General features: G+C 38.9%; 1 protein-coding gene across 1 annotated transcript in view; it reads left to right on the forward strand.

Moving 5' to 3' along the window:
- The first annotated feature begins 11,810 nt into the window (after positions 1–11,810).
- The window catches only part of LOC134821772 (uncharacterized), a 51,978-nt gene continuing 38,980 nt past the window's right edge, over positions 11,811–24,808 (forward strand). Inside the window, exons 1-5 of the mRNA XM_063832538.1 lie at positions 11,811–11,942; positions 12,088–12,182; positions 12,372–12,502; positions 12,791–12,926; positions 13,139–13,306. Of these exons, the coding sequence (XP_063688608.1) occupies positions 11,816–11,942; positions 12,088–12,182; positions 12,372–12,502; positions 12,791–12,926; positions 13,139–13,306 (657 nt within the window). The 5' untranslated portion in view covers positions 11,811–11,815. The remainder of the gene's footprint in view (positions 11,943–12,087; positions 12,183–12,371; positions 12,503–12,790; positions 12,927–13,138; positions 13,307–24,808) is intronic.

Raw genomic sequence — 24,808 nt, forward strand, 5'->3', positions numbered from 1 at the left:
CACATTCATATAGTATTCAGTATTAGTCATGAGTCTAGGTCATAGGATGACACGATTAATCACTCTACACTCGACTGTCACGTGACTTTTTCAACTTGTTCTCTAGCTGGTCTTGAGCGACTTATCGAAATCTTAACCCTCTTATATATAAATCTGATCCCAACCCTAACCCTAACCAAATCCTTAACAAAAGCATTATAATTTATATGCTAAAATCCTAACCCTATAATTATATAACGATAAATTAGACTAACTTCCTTGTACGGTCACTGGTTTCAGCTCCCCCTGTGCACGTGATCAAGACAGTCTTTCGCCAATATCTCGTCAGGGGAGCATTTTAACTTTATGCCATGGGGGTGATTCGGAATCAGCGTCCGAAATTAAAATACATTGATCATCGATTGAAATAGGTTTCAACTTTTTTTTATTGAAATCTTTCAAATCGATCAATTACATACAAATTTACACAATGAATGAACAACATTAAATTTTCTCAAAAGTATAAGACTCCGATAAAATCAGATTTTCTAGGACAAAATGTATGTAATCAAAGGACCTGAGGGTCACCAAAACACAAATGTTGAGAGCAAAATGCACCTCCTGCACAAGTATGGGCCCACGAAAATCTTAAATTTTAAATAGAATTTCAAATAGAAACACACAAAAATATCAAAAGCAATCAAATCATATAATAAAGTGAAATCCATGATGTGATGACATGCACTAAAATGAGAAATGAGAAATACAGACAACAGGGATTTAAGCTCCTTATGAACATATTGTTAGCTTTAGGTAAACTGCTTCACATCTCTGTCTCGAGGGAAAACTCTAGATCATAATCAAAGTCCTCCGGCATAATTTTATCCCACATGTAGGAGGTCAATTTGCTTTTGAACTCAGAAATAGTCTCTATCTCACGTATATCTAGAGGAATATGATTCCATTTGGAATGGGTCCTAAAGTAAAAGTTCTTAGCAAAAGCGTTAGAGCTTGCTCGTGGTAAGATCGAGCTTACAAAACATAAGGGGTCCATGTGGCTATTTCTTAACCTTGAGTGGCCTTGATATGGTTGCAAATATGAGGGTAAAGTGACAGGAATATGTTGCTTCACAATTTTAAAGAAGAAAATAAGGTCAAGAAAGTCGAAGCGGTCTTCTATGGGCATAATCTTAAGCTGTCTGCATTTCTGAATGTATGTGGATGGTGGATAACTCATATACTCCTCGCGAAGAATCCACTTAATAGCACGCTTTTGGAGGCCCTCCAGCTTGCTTATCTGGGATTTTGTGACCGGTCTCCATATAACTGAGCAATGCTCAAATTGACTTCTCATTAAAGTGAGATACAGTACTCTACGACGATTTACATCTTGAACAAAATAGCAATTTCTCCTTACCATGCCTAATTTTTGGTTGGCCTTTGAGAGGACTTTAGAGCACTGGTCTTGCCAGTCGAGATTCTTGGTCACAAAAACACCCAAATCCTTTTCATGATCGACATAGTCAAGTGCGATTCTTCCCATGGAGTATACAAAGTTAAAGAGTGGTAGGACACTAAGGAGGGAAACTGTTTCGGATATCCTTCCTGCGACGGTGAGGACCTTACATTTGTCGGGATGAAATCTCATTTTATTAGAAAGTGACCAGTCATGGAGATAATCAATGTCCTTCTGCAGTCGCAGGATATCAGACTCCGAAACAATCTCACGCCAAATTTTAGTATCATCGGCATACAGTGACAGTTGTGTGCCAGGTGAAATCCCCACTGATATATCATCAATGAACATAATGAACAACAAAGGTCCCAAAATTGACCCTTGTGGTACACCAGATTGGGCGTTTCTCATGGAAGAAAACTTACCACTTATCAAGACCTGTTGTTGCCTGTCTCTTAGATAATCAGTGATGAATTTCAGTAGCCTCCCATCAATACCAAATTTGCTCTTTAGCTTAAATAATATAAGATCATGGTTAACTGAGTCGAAAGCTTTGGCAAAATCAAAGTAGACTACATCTGTTCTCATATTTTCATTCAGTGAGAGAGCTAGGCTGTCACATAGACCTACAAGATTAGTTGCACATGATCTTTCAGCTCGAAAACCGTGTTGTTTATCGTTGATCATGCCGTTAGTAAGTGCAAGTAACTCATCTTTAATTATGCGTTCAAGAACTTTGGTGATTAAGCATGTAAGGGATATTGGCCTATAATTTGAAACCTCGTGTTTATCACCTTTTTTATATATGGGTACAACGTGTCCCAGTTTCCACTCCCTAGGTAATGTCCCAATGTTGTAACATGAATGAAATAATAGTGATAATGGGTATGCAAGCCCAACAGCACAGTTTTTCAAAAGTTTCCCATGAATACCGTCAGGCCCATAAGCTTTGTTAGGGTTAATATTGGAAAGGATTTTTCGAACCCTTTGGTGGTCAAATGCAATATCAAAGCGCCAATCGTTTGAATAATCAATATCTATGTCGTATAATGATGCTTCAGAGAACTGCTCAAAGAAAAAGCCATTAAATAAGTTGGCCTGGTCCTCTGGGCAGTTGCGGACAATGCCTTTGTAGCTTACAAACTCAGGAATTCTTTGACTAGCTGTTTTTGATTTTACATATGACCAGAATTTTTTTGTTACAAGAGCGCTATCATCTGATTCATTTAATGTTTCTCGCATTTTTTGAGCAACCACATTTTTGAAGTTTTTCCTGGCAAGGGAGAATGCTATTTGGGCTCTATCGCTTTTATGTCTATCTTTATGAAGTTTTATTTTCTTGCGCCATGCATCATAGCACTCTGAGTCAAACCATGGATCTTGTCCATCTGTCTTAACTGAGCATTTCTTGATGAATTTGTCAGTGATATTAAAAAGTTTTTCTTTAATTTTTTTTTTTTTTTCGGGGGCCCTTTTAGAACAATCTCGGAGATCGACTTTTTCGGCGGGGGCGCCAATAGGCAACGTTACGCGACGGCACTGCTTGGATGGGCCTATTTTATTGACCATTGTTATAATGCTATAATTGTCTGGCCCGTCGTGTACTACTTCGTAGCATTTGCAGTCGGGCCATTTCGAGAAGAAAGCGGCGCGCGCTACTTAAAAAAGCGGCGCGCGCTAAGAAATCTAGACAAGTAGGCTTTTACTAAATCGCTCGCCCAAAAATTTCACGTGACTTAGGTTTTTTTGGTTTTGCAGCCGTACAAAACGGTTTTACGTAAACCCTAATCCCAACCCTAACCCTAAACATAACCCCGAAGCTATCCATAATCTTAACCGCAATCCTAACCCTAACCCGAGCCCTAAATAATCGAATTCACGTTTTACTAGCCTGTCACGTGACCAAAACGGGTTTTTGCCCATAACTCTCCAGGAAAGCATTTTAAGCCTACGTCATGGGGGGTGATTCGAAATCAGCATTCAAAAATACACCGCTCTAGATCACTTTCATGCCTAAAGGGCCTTTTCACAAGAATTTTCTTAAAATTTGGGCGAGCGATTTAGTAGGAGCGAGACGGGTAATATCCGTCATCCGTCAACCCATTTTAGTCCTTAGTGTTTATTGATTCACGATGTCAATCCTTCGCAGCTCGGTGAGGCACAGTGGTGCATTTTGCCGATCTACCGAAGTGGTCCGGTTGCGAGAAGCCTTATTTGATGCGCGCGCGACCCAGTAGTGCATCGCGCTACAATAGTGTTTACTGTCACCAATTAGCACGCGAATACTGAATAGGCCCATGGTTCGGCGAATGTTTTGTATATAAACCGGCGCATTCACCTAACCATTTAATTGACGATGTCAATTCATGGCAGCTCGGCGCGGCACAGTAACGGATCGCGCTACAACTAACCATAAGCTTTCTCGTCGCTGCGGGCGCGCTTGTTTCACAAGTAAGGCGGGCACGCGTTCTTGCAAGCGCTAGGGCTCTGGATAGAGGAATGCGGCGCAGCTCTTTGACGGATGTTACTCGTCTAAATTTCTTCGAAGTAGCGCGCACCGCTTTCTTTTCGAAAGAAGTAGCGCACGCCGGGCCAGACCATTAACAATGGTCAAGGCGCAGCTTAGTAATTCATCTCGCTTGCAATATTGGACATTTTATTGAGTGCATGAGGATCGGTGCCAACCCCTGTAAGAATTTCTTCGACAGGAAAGTTGGGATAGGGTCAATACTACAAATACAACTTCACCCCCTCATCTTCCTCAAAATCTAAGCTCTCCACCCAAATCAGTCATAACATGAGTAGTAGAGGCTCTTACGGGCAAAAAGACGTGTTTTCTGCTACGAGTTTAGAGACCTAACCGCTAATTGGACACAATAGTATGATGTCTAAGGATCGTTAATATGTTAAGAAGTATAAATTTGGCCTTATCAGTCACGTGCTATACCAATGCGCGTTTTAAACTTTGACAGTCTATTACTCTAAGGCAAATAGAGTAATTATATTCATATTTTGTCAGCAATAAGATCACATTATTTTCTATTTAGTGTGAAAATATGAGCTAGAACGGACATAATCTCGCTGAGTTATAGCTGTTTGAAATTTATGATGAACGCGCGGGTGCCAATTGATAACAACTAAATGCTTTTGCGCGTAGTGCGCGTCGAAAATTTGGCAAAAACGCTTGCGGAGTGAAAATATTCAAACTTCGATAAAGTATATGAAGTGGGTACTTCTCGGAAAGGAAAAATTTAGGCAAACACGATGTGACTATTTTTGGGTTGATTTAATACAACTGCAAAAAATTATTCAAACTTCAAGCAAAAAAGTCACAATTTTTACCACTTTTTTGGATTTTTACCTCAGAACAAATAGAGGGATTTGTTTTATTTTTATACAATCTTGTGCGGCTGTCTTTTAGCTATCTTTATGCAAGTTTTGCCGACATGCCAACAAAATTAACTTGCTCAAAATATCAAAAAACATGGTTTTTTGGCCTATTTTTGGCCCAAAAATCGGTTTTTTTGCGATTTTATCCCAGAACAATCAGTCCAATCATCTTGAAACCACTTTCAATCGATTCTACGGTCAAAAATACGTCTAGTAAGGTGTATCTGGGGTCCCTAACGTATCGAACAGACAATGCCCGTAAGAGCCTCTACTAGAGGGAAGAATTCGTGAATACCTGGAAAGCTGCCAAGGCCTCCTCGCCAAAACTAGAATTCTATAACTTAATTTCAAAAATTTATATACATATCACACATTTATGGAAGTTTTTAAAATACTAAAACTAAGGTGCCCAGCATCACTGCAACAGCATTATCAGTCATCTTTTAGAAAGGAAACCACTATCATTTCACAACTCCCATCTAATAACTTCATATCAAGATCCACCAAAATTTGGAACACAATTGCACCTAAACTTAAGCTCTTTGACTACTCCTTCAAGATTAGCCTTGCTAAAAGTCGCCTGAAAAAGGCACTTCTAAAGCTGCAACATGCTTATAATGATTCGGCATGGACCACAAGCGATTATGACATAATGCAGCTGTCATTTGAAAACAACCCCCTTCATCAAATTTAATCCAATGATCTCGGCCCGCAGGCTCCTCCTATTAAACAAATTTGATTTTGGTAAATGTGTGCTGACTCCACCACCTATGTATTGAACCTAATATTTAGTGTATTACAGGTAGAAATTTACTGGGCCGCGCTCAGCCTGTCATTCCGCCTAATCTCTATTGTTTATCAACATTAAAGCCTGGGGTCCTCAGGTAAGTAGAAATTGACTTAGGTAGGTATTTTTCTCTTAGGTAGATATTAAGAATTTGGTTAATTTCTTAATTGTATGACTATTTCCATTACTGAGACGTTTTTAATATTTAATTTAGGAGGGTTTTTGAAATTTTTATAGGACTGGTTCACAGAGTGAACAGATTCCAGATTTATATATTTTTAAACTGATATTTAATAAATGATTAAAAGAACAAATTTTAAAGTTGCCATTAGATCCAAAAATACACCCATTATGCTTACTTAAAAACAACTCTAAATCAGTAGGCTGTCACTCTATTAATTGCTAATGCACCACACCGCTACCTCCACTGCACTAATAGTTATACAATAAATTCTACAATCCTAATTTTGTATCGTGATGGAGACCGGTGTTCATACAAAACATTTACTAGGTTGCCGTTTGGTGTTCACCTAACCATGTGCTTTCGCGCCACTGCGGGCGCGCTTGTTTCACAAGTCAAGAGGCGGGGCGGGCGCGCGCTACTGCAAGCGCAAGGGCTCTGGATAGAGCAAGTTTGGTGTGAGCAATAGCGAACAGCACGCACACTCCTTTGCCCCGTCAACCTATATCTAATCTATTTAAAGAGTGACAACCATACTGCACATTGAATTAGGATTCCGTTAAATATCAAATTGATTTATTGTAAACTTGTTTAATCTGTAATAAATGGCATAAAATTGAAATTTTTGTTTAACTGAATTAAACATGATTTCGAACCAGAGGCATATCTACGAATTATCAAAATACCTGATGTTCGAAAAAGTCTGACAAGGTTTCGTATCAGCTGCCACAACCTCTACATCGAAAGGGGCAGATACGAAACCCCCTTTGTACCAAGAGAAGAACGTTGGTGCACTTACTGCTTTTTCAGCAAAGGGCTCAAGCCTATTGAGGACGAAAGTCACGTATTGATTGACTGTTTGCTCTACTCCTCAGTTAGGGAAAAATTCAATTTCCATCCCCTAAACATTACTGACCTAGTCGGTTTGCTCTCCAACAAAACTCTAGATCCTACCACACTCACTGCCACAGCAAGAGCAGTGAGTGAAACAAATTTAGTGAAACAAATTTAAAATTTTATCCTTTATTTTACAATCATAATATAATAATATTCATAAGCCTCCGTTTTGAAAGTTTTAAATTTTAATACATTCACATTTCTATTTTTTTTTGTAAAAGAAGAAGAGTGTGTCAAACAGTATATATATACATTCAATTAAATCAAGTGATGCAATTGGCAGAGCACAATCAAATTTTAAGTGTTGCAATTGGCAGAGCACAATTCATTGCTACCAATAATTTTTTCAAAAACATTTCAACAAAACACATGATCTACTCCATTATAGGGGCAGGGATGAGGTTGTATGAAACTTCTGATAGCTGAATCTCACGTTTGGTGTCCACCTTCTTTCCTCGGTACCCTCGTAGAGCAATAAGAGTTGTTCTCAACATTGCAAATCTTATCCTAGTTCTCACGTGTCTTACTACATCGCAGTACCTTTCCTTCCTTTTTCTTGCAATGAGGTCTGCTACTCTGTTGACGAACTGCTTACACTCTTTGGACATTCCTCCAGATGTGAGGAATACAATTTTATGTACAAGTCAATAACTGGCCGCCAAAGCCGCGCATTCTTGAAAACAGGATTAACTTGATTATAGTTATACGACTATGTAAATTTAAAACTATCCGTGGTTTTTTCTTTAAAATAAATAAGCAATCCATTCAATTCTCTCTGTGAACGAAAATTATACAGCCTATTATGAGAGCCCAGATTTCCACTCAAATACTGGCAAGTGCATAATGCTATAGGACCTTAAAATAAGATTGAACCATACAAACTCGATTTATCTATTTTTCTAAAACTAGCATTATATAACATTTCTAAATTATCCCTACACACTTGTAAATAATTAGAATTGTGTAACTTAAATTATTTCAGAATTACAACTATTGTGTACTCAATAAAGTAATTATCACTTTTGTATCCTTGTATCCTTGTATCCTTGTATCCTTGTACTACACAACTTGAAACTTGTCTGACATTTTCTTGCCAAGCACAGCTCACAGTCCATAAATTCCGGGCACAACGTTACTAAATGGCGTAACATTACGAAATGGCGATAAAAACACCTCAATCACGTTTTCGATCATTTAACTGAGTCGACCAAGGAGACATTACATAGATTTGCGGGGAGGGGCCGTCTTAGGGGGCGCCAAATCGTCGTTTGAATGTGGGACAATTTCGAAAACCGAACTAAAGTATTAGCAAAACTGTGCGTTTTGCTCTAGATACACACTTTTTTAGAGATTTTACCGGCGTATTCTCTAAAATCACCTAATTTGTTCAATTTTAGCGAGGGGCACTAAAAGGGGAGGGGCGCCAACAGGGGGGCGCTTTTTTGGCGGGGGGCGCCAACAGGCAACGTTACGCCACTGGTAGACAGCATTGGAATTCAAACCCTACCACATGGTCTAGTATTTCTCTTTGATTGTAAGTTCTCTACAGTGTTACACATAAAAAAAGGGGGGGGGGGGGGGGGGGGGGGGGGGGAGGGAGACCCCAACCCATGTAGCTGAGACACCTCACATGAGCAAGTAGACCAAATTGGCTCTTCTACTGCTACCGCCGAAGCAGTGGATTTGGAGTCCTCCCTGGGATCATTTCGTCTGTAAAATTTTACACAATGTAAAAGCTACAATAAATTATCTACAAAATTTACATTATAAACAAATTTAGAAGACCTCATAGCTCATCTTCTGAGGGATGAGATTTAAGGATACATCATTCAGTCCAAGATGCTGAGCTGTTTGTCCTCCTCTGATTCTCCTGAGTGCTATGATGTACTTCGTAGCTGATCAAACCTGAATCGTGTTATGATGTGATTTTTGACATGGTTATTGGCTTATTTTTGTTGTTGTCAGCTTTCATCTCAGAGATACGAACACAGTGCAGAGTGGTCCCATACCTTCAGATGGTGTAAATACTAGTGGGACAAAGGAACCTTTCTCTGACTGAAGTACTCTCTCCTCACAGAGATCTCTATAGTGTTACACATCGAATTAGACCAAACTGATTTAGGTCTTTGGAACCCCCTCTGATTATCAGGGGGTTCATGGCTTACCTTATTAATTTTTCTCAGAAATGGCACTCAGTGTACCTTTTAGTGTAAGATGGTCTATACACATCAATAAGTATGATCATCCCACTGTTAGTTTCACATGTACAACTTCACCTGTACAATCTCTTGTATGTTGCCCAGATAATTTGACATGACTGTATTGGATTTTCTGTAACGTCAGTTACTGTTCTGCAGTAAGCTTTTTTTAATAATTTTGTATTGTATATTGATTGATTGATTGAAATAAATTTTCGTGCACATACAGAATGAATGGTTAATAATTTAATATATATGTAGACCAAGCTCTGTGCACGGGATGCTTCCTGGAAGAATCCAGTTCTTTTAGCAGGGCACCCTACCTAAAGCCAAATTGAGATATAATAATCATATTCCTAGGGAAATAATCAGAAATCGAATACCAATCAAATAATATGATATATAGGAGTAGTAACCATATTTACTATGCAAAATGCCCCAACCTCATAGTGTAAATTTATATAAAATTCAAATTCCATACCACCACTAAACCCCAACAGTCAACACAACAGCCCAAGCAAAATTAAATAACTTCTTATATACTGTCATACTACAAATATTGAAGTATTCATATTGTTTGTATATTTAGAGTTCTATATATATTCTTATAGTCTATCCGGCTGTCTGTTCACCCTTGTCTTGGCTGGTGCTTTGAATGAACTTAGATGGACTATAACAATCAGTTTAGATAGGCCGATCCCCCCGATTACTATTGCTGGCCTTCCACTTGACACTGAATATGCTGATGATGTTGACTTCAATGATTAAGAGAAAGACAACTTGAGAGCTATTTTGCCCCAGGCAACAGCTATACTCGAGAAATGGAACCTCTTTGTCAATGAAGACAAAACGGACTTCACTCATGTTTATTTAGCTAGTACGGGTGAAGTCGACAGAGATGGAAAATTAGTGTCGGGGAATGAAGCATGGAGGAAAAGTATCACTCTAGGGTCCGTCTTGTGTAGCAAAGCTGATATTCAGCGTCGCATAAACCTGGGATATGCTGCCTTTAACAATTACAAGAAGGCCTGGAGTGATAAACTGCCCCTAAACAAACGTCTAATACTGTATAATGCTTTAGTCGTATCGGTTCTTATGTACAACTCATCCTGTTGGGCCGTCCCCAAAATATTCCTTGAAAAACTAGATGTTGTTCACTGCAGACATCTTTGCACTATTTTGAATATAAAGTACCCAGGAGTCATCTCCAACAAAAACTTGTATAAACGCTGCAATGCTGAACCATTGTCAGAAAAAGTGGCCCGTAGTCGGTGGAGAATGTTAGGACATGTTTTGCGGGGTCCTATTGACGGACCAGCGTTTTCTTTCCTCATTTTTGCCATCAATACACTGGAATTACCAGGGAGAAGAGGAAGACCCCAAAGCAATCTATTCTCGCTGATTGTGCATGATTTATGTAAAAGAAATCTTTATTTGAATAATATCTTTGACCTGCATTATCTCCGTAATTTGAGTTATGACAAGAGATATTGGCGGAAATTGCAATGAAGTTTTTAATTTTTAGTTTTTGTTTAAGGGAAAGATTAGACTTGGGCGTTGTTTTTTAACTATCCCTTGTTTAGAACTTTGATTTAATAATATATAGAAATTTTAATATTTTATGATTTTTCATCTTTATTATCTTACATATATCATTTTGTTAGTCTGATGAGTCTCATACATAGATTTCTTTTGGTCATCATCTATGTTTTGTTAGAAAACCTGCTAACCTTTCTTGGATATCTTCTTGTTAGGTGTATCTGCCTTATTTAGTCAGGATTTTACTTGCAGCTATAAACTTCCGTTTTTACTCCTGTCCAAGGCTAGATGCACGATCTCTACTGTCATTTAGGTATCATTTACAGCTGAGCATAAGGGTTAAATTTAAATTATTTAACCTATTGGTGCTGTATAAAAATAACATTAATTTATTATTATTATTATTATTATAAGACTTGTACTCCTTGACGCTACTTGAATTGCTTTTCAACTTGAGATTCTCATTGAAGATCATTTCTATCCCACTGACACAACAATTTGTATTTTCGAAGGTATCTAACTCTATATAATTATGTACCATAGACAACAACAATTGGGGACCGGGGGAATAATATTTTTCCTAGCCGAAATTATCGCTGGTCAAGGGTCAGCGCTCATGTGTAATTGTATTGCGCGATCTATTTTCAATCGCGCGTCCTGAAAATCGAGTCTAAAAATCTATCTTCTACTACATTTTTTGAGCAATCACCCTGATACTTTCAGGATATGTTCTAAGGATCATTCATGTTCTTGGACCTCATTTTTTGACGATTTTTCCAGGTCCAGAAATGTAGGAGAAGATAGATTTTTAGACTTGCTTTTCAGGATGCGCGATTGAAAATTGCTTGCGCAATACAATTACACATAAGCGCTGACCTTAGACCAACGATAATTTCGGATCGGAACAATATTTTTTCATCGGACCAAAAGCAGCTGATAGATATCCCTCCCTTCTATCAGAAACAACTATAAAATCAATTTCGAGAGAATTTTGACGAAAACCCCCCTGGCCCCCTAGCCTTAATGTATCAATGTGTATTTTTTGAATAATTTTCTAATCTTCAGCAAACCCCTTTTTTTCATTATCACATTTTACCAAATTTAGACCCTTGAATTATAATCGGGCTCCATTAGATGGAAGTTGAAAGTCATGATTTTACAAATCACTATCAATTGCTATTGATTTGAGTTTTTAAGGCATTTGACTTAAATATTCAGATTTGACTTAAATATTCAAATTTTTAAGGCATTTGACTTTTAAATGACTAATATTGCCCAATATCATACTCATGGTATGATTATTATATGATTATTTTAATTGTAAATTATAAGATATTTTATTTTGATATCCCAATTTTCCACTTTTAACCTGCTTTTACCTAGTTATTATGAGTTTATTGACACTGAGTGGACTCTTTGTGATTCTTGCGGAATGTTTGGGGGCCAGTGAATTAACTAAAAAACTGGTGATTACTGTTGGAGAAAATGACAGGTTTACTGCCAGTCTACCAGATGGTATGTATAATGTCTATATTCAAACGAAATTTATCATTTTTTATTCACTTTAAAATGTCGTTAGGTACTGAGAGTTAATGCAACAACCTATCTGCCAGTGGAACGTTTGTGAACATATAGTTTTTATCATAAATTTAATTTTCAGGGTATGATAAGTTAGATGACAACTTCAGAGGATATTTTGTTAAACTAGATGATTCCACTGGATGCAAAAAGAACCTTACAATCCATGGCTTGGAGGTATTATTGTTATTTCAACTCATGTGTTCTCGAAAACATTAAATTGAACTTGAATCGCAGTCTCTAGCTCTAGTAGTTTCATAGCTCTGCAGCTTCTTTTTTGCTATTAATTGACAATATTCGTCTCTATTTTAACTAGAAGTAAGTAGGTATAACTATTAAACTCTAATTAATTATATAATTCTTCAGAAGAGTGGTGATAACATTAACAAATTCATTACCTTCATCGACTGGCCTGGTGATTCAGATTGTCAATTTCTAAATGTCATTAAAAACCTTAAGAGTATCTCAATCAGCCATTTTGTTTTAGTGTTAAACAGGTATGTGAATGTATTCAAATTTTAATGCTATTTCAAATATTATATTATCATCATTGTGGATAGAATTTTTGGGGAATCAAAATTACCTTTTATGTCTGTATGTGATTTTTCGTCGTTTAATTCAACGTTATCAAATTTAGTTTACATCTATAATTTAACATGACTTTAATATGATTATTTTCGTTGGAAAACTTGACTTGTGGAGATTACACGTCCAGTAATCAGTTTATTTTGCTACGGAATACTGATAGTACAACACTACAACATCCTAACTTCGTTAAATTTCAGGGACGAAGAACCTATCCGTAAAGTTGATGGTGCAAATTTTGTTCTACTGGACTATAATGGACGTAAAGAAGATTCTCAAACTGTACTTAATTTCAAAAAACTAGTCAGCAATAATGGGACTTTGCGCAAGATCGAAGTAAGTGCCATGTCAGTACCGATGCAGTATTACAGTGCTGTCATCAATTCAGCTACATTTGTAAAATTCCCAAATGCCCGAAATTGTTGGGTGACTTTTGCAGACTGTTCTCCTTTTCAAAGGAATGATATGATTGAAAAGGGTTTTGTCTTTAATTCGCCTTATTGGAACACATAATTATTTGACAGGTGGAACAAATAAATTTTTATCAGGTGGAAACACAGAGGGACACAGAAAACAATTCAACCATCCCCATGTCCAGTATGGCTATTCTGTTTGTCACAGTGGCCTTTGTCACCCTCATGACTGTCAGTATAGGATGGCTGGTGTTTTACTACGCGCAGCGCTGCAGACAACGCAACATGCGTGAGAGAATGCAGGTTAGAATATACGTTTATATAGTATCCTTAGATAGGTATAAATTGGTAGATGTAATTGTATCTATTGAGGAGGATATGGGGGGGGGGGGGGGGGGGGCTGTTCCGCTGTGTTGGATTGTGCAACAGAAATCTACAGTACGTGATAATGTGATTTGGGTGAGGACGAGTTACTCACACTATCGAAATGTTCTCTTGAGTTCTAGAAGCATGAATTCGGTAAAATTCCTTCCGACTTCCACACAATTATTATGAATTATGACAAATGTTGCGCCATATTATCAAAATTAATTTGCAAGATTCGTTGTATTTCAAATTCACGATAAAAATATGTTTCACCGGTGCTATCAGTATTTTGCAACATAAAATTAACAACAACGAAATTGGCCTGGGACCCTAGCCAATTTCGTTGATTACATTTTATGATTAGCACCTCACTTGGTAAGATCAGGACTTCAGGTATAACAGCCTAGATGGTTTATTACTAGGTAATTAAAAGGTAAGAATTTATCGGAACCCTGTAACCATTAATTTAAGATTAGCGGGGATTAATTATTCGTTACATATATAATCAAGTATTTGCCGAAAATTCCAGTTCCGTATCGATTTCGCATTTTAAGTGGCTTTATTTCGTCTCTGTATAGAATCAAGTTAGCTTCTTAATTAATATGTGATATTAATTAATATTGTATATGTATATATTAATTAATATTGATAATATGTAGCTTGCTTTCGATTCCATGATCGATCAGGCTGTTGGTTAGGTGTTTGTTGGATGTTTGTTGGGTGTTTATTTTAGTCTTTTTCTTTCCTTTTTTCTCTTGTTTTCGAGTATTGTCTGATCCATGACTTTCACCAAACGAAGGAAGGAGAGTATACCATAGTTTCTATAAGATTCTAATGGATTAATGGCGATAATTCACATGACAATGTTAATTACATAATAACAATTTTAATCATAATATTATGTGACTCTTGTTACTTTTTAAATATTATATAGAACCCTCCCTAAATGTTCTAGAACCTCAACGAATTATCCGAAAGTGCAGAAGTATCTGTAAATCCAAAGTAAGTGATATTTTAACCCATTAGGGACGACGAGTTTTAAAGTTTGCCGATTTTGATGCCGTTTAACACACTAGGTCACATTACAGCAAAAATGAGGTATCCAAAAAAGCTAATCTGTATCTCGTTTACTTTAAAAGATACAACTATGGTCGCATACGACCCACTCGTCCGGGTCGCAAACGACCCATCACGGTTTTTTGGCTTTAACTTCTGAAACAAAGACGTTAGGATAAAATAAAAACTGTAGCATAAGTTTAAAAAATATGGTCAATACTGTGTGACTCCAACTTTTTAAAAATAAAGAATTTGGGTCATTAACGACCCACTCGGCTCACTCGCTTATTACTACATATGTCCATGTTACTTCTTGAATTCAGCTTAAAACATGACATCATAAGTGCAAAATCGCCTCTCAGCAAGTGATAATCATCATAAACTACGAAAAATCGGTAAAATGGGTCATTAGCGACCCACTAGGACCACAAAATTTATTAATCAAATATAATGTTGTCAAACTTTTACAAATATTAGTATGTTATAATACTATAATACCTCCGCCACTGAGTGCTGCGCGCTATAATTCCCGACAGCTTGCTGGAGGGAATTTGCGGGCACGAAGTTGCGGAGGTATTATATTTTATAATACGTTCCGGTTCCGATTGCAGAAGGGGTGTAATCCGATACGTGCGCATCATACAATATAGTGTCTAATATATAGAACGCCAGTGTTATTTGTTTTGAAACTTGCCGCCAGCCAGTCTGAGTCTGGGCTGATAATACCCTCGCTTCTCTTGCGGGAAAAATGAGCAAATTATCAGCCCTCGGTGTCCCCGAGTTTTAGTGGATATAATTCCCGGAAGGTATTATAAGTTAAAACATGTTATATCTTGGTCATTACTCCCGTACGTTGATTTAACTTTTAAAATCGATCAACTGGGTCAATAACGACCCACTCGGAAGTTAAACCACGTCATTAATTATTAGTATCATGCTATTCCACCATCAAGAAATACACTCGTCGGTCTTAATTCCACGCAAACCACGGTTGGTTGACCACTAGCCCTCCTGAGATTTGGAGTCTCACGGTGATCTGCAGATCACGTCACCCAATCACTGACAAATATAATAATGGGCAGAATTGGATTGATAGGTAGGCGAGTTAATTAGCTGTTAGAACACGACCGTAATGTCGCGAGACAGCAAACAACATGCCTATCTTTTCCCGATTCCTAGAATGTCCAAGAAGAACTATACAACTGCTGGATTCAGATTTCAGATGGCTGCATCTACTCTCTTCGCAGCTTCATTTCTTTACTTCTTAGAGGCCGTTCATATATTACGTAATCACTTATTGGACAATTTTTACGCCCCCCCCCCACCACATAGCTATTATGTCAAAATTACACAGGCGTAATCATATGGAAACCCCCCTTGACCCCTTCCCTCTCGGCCGATTACGTGATACTTCTTTTCGTTTTTTAAAAGCTGCTTCGTTGTTGCGGGGTTTGTTACCCACAACGAGGTCTGAGAGATTGCAGGTTGCAGCACCGCCAGCCAGATGGGGGGGGGGGGGGGGCTTTTTCCCTGTCCTTCACAGAGCTGTAGATGTAGCAATCTGAATGCATCAGTTGTTTAGTTATTCTCGTACTTTCTAGGAACCTCAAACAGTTTGGCATGTTGGATTAGATTATGCAATTTGACCACTCGTCTTTCAGTATTTACCCAAGGTTACAGCATATCTCGTATACTTCGTTCAGGGGATTTTTCTTGAGTGACATGATCTGATCACCGTGGGACCCTGGGTCTCAAGCGGTGGGTTGTAGCAGGTCGTTTACCAAGATTCGAAATTGACGAAAAAGGTAACAGAATCTAATAAGCAACAACAACAGCATGGCTAACCTAGCAAGTTAGGAAGGAGGGCCGATTTCCTTTTCTTTTGCGGCACGGCCACGGTCCTTTCGGTACAGATTTCCACGCACCATAGTCAGGACGCAACTCCAGGCATATGCAGTAGTGTTATTCTCGCAGCTCTTTGATGAGTGATGACGGCCCTTCAGTTGGCCCTGGATATCAGAAGGGCTAGTTGTCAGCCACCGTGGTTTGCGTGGAATTAAGACCGACGTGTGTCTTTCTTGATGGTGGAGCAGCATGATACTGATAATTGATGACGTGGTTCAACTTCCAAGTGGGTCGTTATTGACCCAGTTGATCGATTTTAAAAGGTAAATCAACGTACAGGAGTAATGACCAAGATATAACATGTTTTTATACTAATATTTGTAAAAGTTTGACAACATTATATTTAATTAATAAATTTTGTGGTCCTAGTGGGTCGCTAATGACCCATTTTACCGATTTTTCGTAGTTTATGATGATTATCACTTGCTGAGAGGCGATTTTGCACTTATGATGTCATGTTTTAAGCTGAATTCAAGAAGTAACATGGACATATGTAGTAATAAGCAAGTGAGCCGAGTGGGTCGTTCATGACCCAAATTCGTTATTTTTTAAAAGTTAGAGTCACACAGTATTGACCATATTTTTTAAACTTATGCTACAGTTTTTATTTTATCCTAACGTCTTTGTTTCAGAAGTTTAAGCCGAAAAACCGTGATGGGTCGTTTGCGACCCGGACGAGTGGGTCGTATGCGACCGCAGTTAGTAAACAGCGTCTAGCTCTGTTTGTGAACATCTTATTATCACGGGCTTTTCATATGTCTCAAGGGAATCGTTGCCCGCAACTATTTTGTCGTCAACAAAATAAGCCTACATAAAGTTTAAATGTCCCAATCAAGGCAAGAAGTTAAGTGAAATATTTTCCAATTATGGCGACTAATTAGCCTAATTATTTAGTTGTTAGTGATTAATTGGGTCTCGACTGGAAAGTCAATAATGTAGCCCAATAAATTTTGAGCATATGTGCGAAAGATTCGCGGCATTTAGTATTTTGGTTTGTCCTCTATAGCCTCTAGAAAAGGTGGGTCGTAAACGACCCTATCGTCCCTAATGGGTTAAGATATCCTTTCTTGGCAAGAGATTGCCTCAAGTAAGAAAATGAGTAACTTACTAGTTTTTTTAAATAACGCTATTTTTTTTAAGTTTTCAGTATTTTTCAGATAATTGTCCAAATCAGATTTATGCAAAACTGTGATCAAATTATGGGTATTAAATATTAAATAGGAGACAGTTTTGAGACATTGCCAGGCATTTGTATTTTGTAGGTTTCTTATTTTGTTTGTAGGATTTCAAGGTATTTGCAGGCATTTCAAGGATTTTGAAAGTATTTACAATTATTTTTCGAATGTTGATGCTTGCAGGTGATAGATCTAAAATCTTAAACACTGGAACAAGGTGTTCAATCATGTTCTTTTCGACACGTGACATTGCATCAACCAGTCAGCTTCCAGCATTAACCGATCAAAACCCTGAATCACGTGTCAAATCACGTGCCAAAACAAATATGGTGCTCCCTATAATAGCAATCGACTTGGTAATGGTTTAATAAAGAATAGTTTTAACCAATTAAAATCACACCGATGAATCTAGAATTGCAGCAATAGAATGACTGGAAAATCAAATATAACTGATTATATAATTTAACTTCGTCACCGGCCTTGAACGAATCATCATTTATGGGGTTTATGGGTCTAATATGATCTCATCAATTTATAATTTGTTGCAATTATATTATATGAAGTGGAACGAACCAGTTTGAATCGAAACTTTTCGTGATTTTGTCGGAAAGGTATTGTTACATATGCGTAATCCAATCAAAGTTTTGTCATCCGTAAATTAAGATTACAGAGAAATCCCGATTTGCTGCGCCCGATTTACTTGTGGGTAATTCCTTTCTCCAGAATTTTTATTTTTTGAAATTTGATTTTTTTCCCAAAAATTTTCATATTTTTTCTGTCAGATGTTTCGGATTCTTTAACGGCAATTTCTTTCTTCTTTATGTCTCGAGCAGTTGTTCTTCCGATTCCAAATTGTAGAGAAGCCGCTTTCCAGCATGTTTAATGTTTAGATAAGATTCGAGTAAGGGTTTAAAAAGTAAGCTTAATTAACAAAAAGAAGAGCGTTTGTTCGGGAATTTTCTGTGACTAAGATAAAAAACCATGCCATGGTCTCTATCAAGTTTATTTCTCATTTTTTCGTTCTGTTTAAACCACGTATCTAAACATTTAACATACCATTATAAGGTAGTGCTCCTCAATCAATCAATCAATCTTAGAATGAAACCGAATTGTTTAAGATCTGATCCCATCATGATAGAATCCATATTGTTTGAAATTAAGCGGATTGCATGCAATTTTTAAGACGGTTTCGAATCAAGTTGTTAACTTTCCTCCACACCTGATTGATGGCTTAAAAATCTAAAGCATCATAAGCTTTAAGTTATAAAATGACCAACGACTGGTCAATCACGTGGTCCCCACATGGTCTCCACGTGTCCCGGTCATTGGTCACTGGTCAGTCACATGGTCCCCACGTGTCCCGGTCATTGGTCACTGGTCAGTTACATGGTCTCCACGTGTCCCGGTCATTGGTCACTGGTCAGTTACATGGTCCCCACGTGTCCCGGTCATTGGTCACTGGTCAGTTACATGGTCTCCACGTGTCCCGGTCATTGGTCACTGGTCAGTTACATGGTCTCCACGTGTCCCGGTCATTGGTCACTGGTCAGTCACATGGTCTCCACGTGTCCCGGTCATTGGTCACTGGTCAGTTACATGGTCTCCACGTGTCCCGGTCATTGGTCACTGGTCAGTCACATGGTCTCCACGTGTCCCGGTCATTGGTCACTGGTCAGTTACATGGTCTCCACGTGTCCCGGTCATTGGTCACTGGTCAGTTACATGGTCTCCACGTGTCCCGGTCATTGGTCACTGGTCAGTCACAATATGGTCTCCACGTGTCCCGGTCATTGGTCACTGGTCAGTCACATGGTCTCCACGTGTCCCAGTCATTGGTCACTGGTCAGTTACATGGTCTCCACGTGTCCCGGTCATTGGTCACTGGTCAGTTACATGGTCTCCACGTGTCCCGGTCATTGGTCACTGGTCAGTCACAATATGGTCTCCACGTGTCCCGGTCATTCAGAGGCACATATTAGGTGCGATGGGTGCGGGATCGCACAATTTACCGTTTTCCGCACATTTCCGCATAATTAATTGTTTTCCGCACATTTCCGCACATTTTGTAATTTTCTGCATATTTCTGCATAATCTAGCATTTTCCGCGTAATTTCGCATAATTTTGAAATTTTCGCGTTGCGTTAAGATTTTCGAGTGTAAAAACCAAAATATGTTAAAAGTCGGGCCCTTTTAGGACCGTGACTCAGGCCCTTTCGGGACCCTGACCCAGGCCCTTTCGGGACCGTGACCCAGGCCCTTTTGGAACTCATACCTAGGCCACGTGACCCAGTTACCACGTGACCGAGGCCCTTTCGGGACCCTGACCCAGGCCCTTTCAGGACCGTGACCCAGGCCCTTTTGGAACTCGTGCCTAGGCCACGTGACCCGGTTACCACGTGACCCAGGCCCTTTCGGGACCGTGACCCAGGCCCTTTCGGGACCGTTACCCAGGCCCTTTCGGGACCGTGACCCAGGCCCTTTCGGGACCGTGACCCAGGCCGTTATGGAACCCTCGTCGTTACCGTACTTCGATTATAGTGTATCAGTTATCATTCGTAACTTCACCACATCATCTGATTACTCTATATCACATCACAACGTCATGGACCGTTTAATTGGTAAAAATTTACCGCACCTTACCGCACATTTTACCTTTATAGTCGGGTGCGGTACCGCATAATTTCGATTTTTTTACCGCACCTAATATGTGCCTCTGCGGTCATTGGTCACTGGTCAGTCACATGGTCTCCACGTGTCCCAGTCATTGGTCACTGGTCAGTTACATGGTCTCCACGTGTCCCGGTCATTGGTCACTGGTCAGTCACATGGTCTCCACGTGTCCCGGTCATTGGTCACTGGTCAGTCACAATATGGTCTCCACGTGTCCCGGTCATTGGTCACTGGTCAGTTACATGGTCTCCACGTGTCCCGGTCATTGGTCACTGGTCAGTTACATGGTCTCCACGTGTCCCGGTCATTGGTCACTGGTCAGTTACATGGTCCCCACGTGTCCCGGTCATTGGTCACTGGTCAGTTACATGGTCTCCACGTGTCCCGGTCATTGGTCACTGGTCAGTCACATGGTCTCCACGTGTCCCGGTCATTGGTCACTGGTCAGTTACATGGTCCCCACGTGTCCCGGTCATTGGTCACTGGTCAGTTACATGGTCTCCACGTGTCCCGGTCATTGGTCACTGGTCAGTTACATGGTCCCCACGTGTCCCGGTCATTGGTCACTGGTCAGTTACATGGTCTCCACGTGTCCCGGTCATTGGTCACTGGTCAGTCACATGGTCTCCACGAGTCCCGGTCATTGGTCACTGGTCAGTCACAATATGGTCTCCACGTGTCCCGGTCATTGGTCACTGGTCAGTCACAATATGGTCTCCACGTGTCCCGGTCATTGGTCACTGGTCAGTTACATGGTCTCCACGTGTCCCGGTCATTGGTCACTGGTCAGTCACATGGTCTCCACGTGTCCCGGTCATTGGTCACTGGTCAGTCACATGGTCTCCACGTGTCCCGGTCATTGGTCACTGGTCAGTCACATGGTCTCCACGTGTCCCGGTCATTGGTCACTGGTCAGTCACATGGACTTCTTTCAAGAAAATATAACTATTGTATTATTAGCTGATAAAGCCGATACAACAGCTGTTGATCTCGGACACCAAAGGGGCCCCCTTACACAGAAAAACAAATAATATCAGTTCAGTTAGATGCCCCTGCTTGTGGAGATTGGGGTGCCTCCACAAGATGCATTATGTCATTTCTCAAGAAAATATTATCTTAATAGCTACCCGATGTAAGTATGAACTTGAATTTGAACACATTTAAGCCGATTAGCGACAAGTTGCATTCAGTAACATTATGTCATCTTTCAAGAAAATATAACTATCGTACTATTATTAGCTAATAACGCCGATATTACAATAGCTGTTGATCTCGGACACCAAAGGGGCCCCCTTAAAAACAGAAAAACAAATAATATCAGTTCAGTTAGATGCCCCTGCTTGTGGAGATTGGGGTGCCTCAACGAGATGCATTATGTCATTTCTCAAGGAAACGTCTTAATAGCTACCCGATATAAGTATTTAACTGAACTTGAATTTGAACACATTTAAGCCGGTTAACTATCTAGTTATACAGCATTGTGATGTCACCCTAATTGTGGTACAGAATGTTGAATTACCTGTAGTGCTTAACGTTGAGGTTAAGAACAAGAAACTTCTAGCGTCACTTAAACTATGCTATACTAACCTATGCTAGCTGAAGGTGATTTACACAAGTTTTTTGAGAGCTCCTGCTAATAAAATCCTTTCGTATCACTTATATGTTTTGAATACCCCCCTCCATGTATGCTATGCTATTTCTTCAGACATGATCAATGTTATGGTTTGTTATCGTAACCAATAATCAAGTAGGAAATAACCATGTCACACTTAGCTTTGCTTCAAGGTGACGTGTCGGGTGATGTATGTGGTACAATGCATGTATTTCCCACGTCCCACACGTCGTACTTTTACTGTTGCTGAAAACAAAATTAACTCCCAAATTTTGGCATTGAATCCTTGAATACAAACTGTTCTGAAAGTATCCAAATTCCAAGTTTGGGTTTAAGTTTGTACCCCTTCATTCCTCAAATTTCACTTAAAAGTGACACCACACACTTAATATCACATTCCATTCCACATGGTTTGTTCTCAGTATTGAAATTGAGATAACAGTGTTGAGTCCTTTAGAAGGATTTAGTTTGTTCCAGAACACATACATCAGTTTATTGAAGATCAGTTAACTGTGTCGTCTCTCTTCAGTTGCAGTTCTCTTGTCGAACTTTAGTACGTGTCGAACTAGAGTCCTAGAAGCGCACTCTAGTTCTACAGAGTCGAACTTTAGGGTTTGGCGAACTACAGTACGTGTCGAGTACGTGTACTTTATTACAGTATGGCGCTAGATGAAGTAGAGAAATTAGAACATACTGGATTTTTCATTTCCTCGAATATAGCTTTCGACTAGCGGGTTTCTAGTAGTATTTAATATATTATGTATTTATTAAAGTTTACTAGAAACCCGCTAGTCGAAAGCTAGCACTTTTATTCTGACGTATATTTTCCCTCACTTCCGACGTTATTTACAAGCAATTTAATTTTTCCCATCCATTTGCGAAATTATTTTATGTTTTGTATGCATGTTTGTATATTATATAGCTTATGTATGTAATTATGTATGTATAACTTATATTATAATTCGAACAATTGAAACAAATCAAATTGGCGGGCAAACGATCCGTTTCATGATATGTATAAAAACAATACCAATCATCAGTGATTTGTTTCAATTGTTCGAATTATAATGCTCCTGCTTAACTGCAGTCGAGCACTCTCTTTGGGAAACCAAACAACAACTATTTATTAACTTATATTATATGTTTTTAACAGGGGGTCATTTTTGGTCAATCTTTTGTGTTTTTATGTGGTTGTCGGGGATATTTCATCTAGTTTAAAGTATAGTCTAGACATGAAGTATTACGTAATAAATATTATGTGGGGCTAGCTGAGCTGGTAATAAGTAAATTGAGGCATAGTATTGAATATTATAAATTTACCTGGATCAGTAATCATCCGAAACAAAGGATCCCGCTCGTCACAACACTTACAACTGAATATAATCAACACCAGATATATATTATAATGAGCATAATACACCACTCCGTGTGTGTATAAAACGCGTTGTGTTCTATTAATAATAATAGCCGTGATGACCACGGTCAGTGACCACCTCATCAGAGGTCTCAACTATCCCGCTCACAAAGGGACAAGTTCTGTGTGTTGTAGACTGTTAGCTGTTAGTGAGCTGCTGCACGTTTGTTATATTGTTTTATAATTCACCGTGTGTTATAGACTGTTAGCTGTTAGTGAGCTGCTGCACGTTTGTTATATTGTTTTATAATTCACCGTGTGTTGTGTTCTGTGCGTTGTAGACTGTTAGCTGTTAGTGAGCTGTTGTCAGTTTGTTATATTGTTTTATAATTCACCGTGTGTTGTGTTCTGTGCGTTGTAGACTGTTAGCTGTTAGTGAGCTGCTGCACGTTGTAGACTGTTAGCTGTTAGTGAGCTGTTGTCAGTTTGTTATATTGTTTTATAATTCACCGTGTGTTGTGTTCTGTGCGTTGTAGACTGTTAGCTGTTAGTGAGCTGTTGTCAGTTTGTTATATTGTTTTATAATTCACCGTGTGTTGTGTTCTGTGCGTTGTAGACTGTTAGCTGTTAGTGAGCTGCTGCACGTTGTAGACTGTTAGCTGTTAGTGAGCTGTTGTCAGTTTGTTATATTGTTTTATAATTCACCGTGTGTTGTGTTCTGTGCGTTGTAGACTGTTAGCTGTTAGTGAGCTGTTGTCAGTTTGTTATATTGTTTTATAATTCACCGTGTGTTGTGTTCTGTGCGTTGTAGACTGTTAGCTGTTAGTGAGCTGTTGTCAGTTTGTTATATTGTTTTATAATTCACCGTGTCTTGTGTTCTGTGCGTTGTAGACTGTTAGCTGTTAGTGAGCTGCTGCACGTTTGTTATATTGTTTTATAATTCACCGTGTGTTGTAGACTGTTAGCTGTTAGTGAGCTGTTGTCAGTTTGTTATATTGTTTTATAATTCACCGTGTGTTGTGTTCTGTGCGTTGTAGACTGTTAGCTGTTAGTGAGCTGTTGTCAGTTTGTTATATTGTTTTATAATTCACCGTGTGTTGTGTTCTGTGCGTTGTAGACTGTTAGCTGTTAGTGAGCTGCTGCACGTTTGTTATATTGTTTTATAATTCACCGTGTGTTGTGTAGACTGTTAGCTGTTAGTGAGCTGTTGTCAGTTTGTTATATTGTTTTATAATTCACCGTGTGTTGTAGACTGTTAGCTGTTAGTGAGCTGCTGCACGTTTGTTATATTGTTTTATAATTCACCGTGTGTTGTAGACTGTTAGCTGTTAGTGAGCTGCTGCACGTTTGTTATATTGTTTTATAATTCACCGTGTGTTGTAGACTGTTAGCTGTTAGTGAGCTGCTGCACGTTTGTTATATTGTTTTATAATTCACCGTGTGTTGTGTTCTGTGCGTTGTAGACTGTTAGCTGTTAGTGAGCTGTTGTCAGTTTGTTATATTGTTTTATAATTCACCGTGTGTTGTGTTCTGTGCGTTGTATACTGTTAGCTGTTAGTGAGCTGTTGTCAGTTTGTTATATTGTTTTATAATTCACCGTGTGTTGTAGACTGTTAGCTGTCAGTGAGCTGTTGTCAGTTTGTTATATTGTTTTATAATTCACCGTG

This window comes from Bolinopsis microptera, chromosome 10 (genome assembly GCF_026151205.1).
Source record: "Bolinopsis microptera isolate Bmic1 chromosome 10, MBARI_Bmic_1.0, whole genome shotgun sequence".
Taxonomy (NCBI): Eukaryota; Metazoa; Ctenophora; class Tentaculata; order Lobata; family Bolinopsidae; genus Bolinopsis; species Bolinopsis microptera.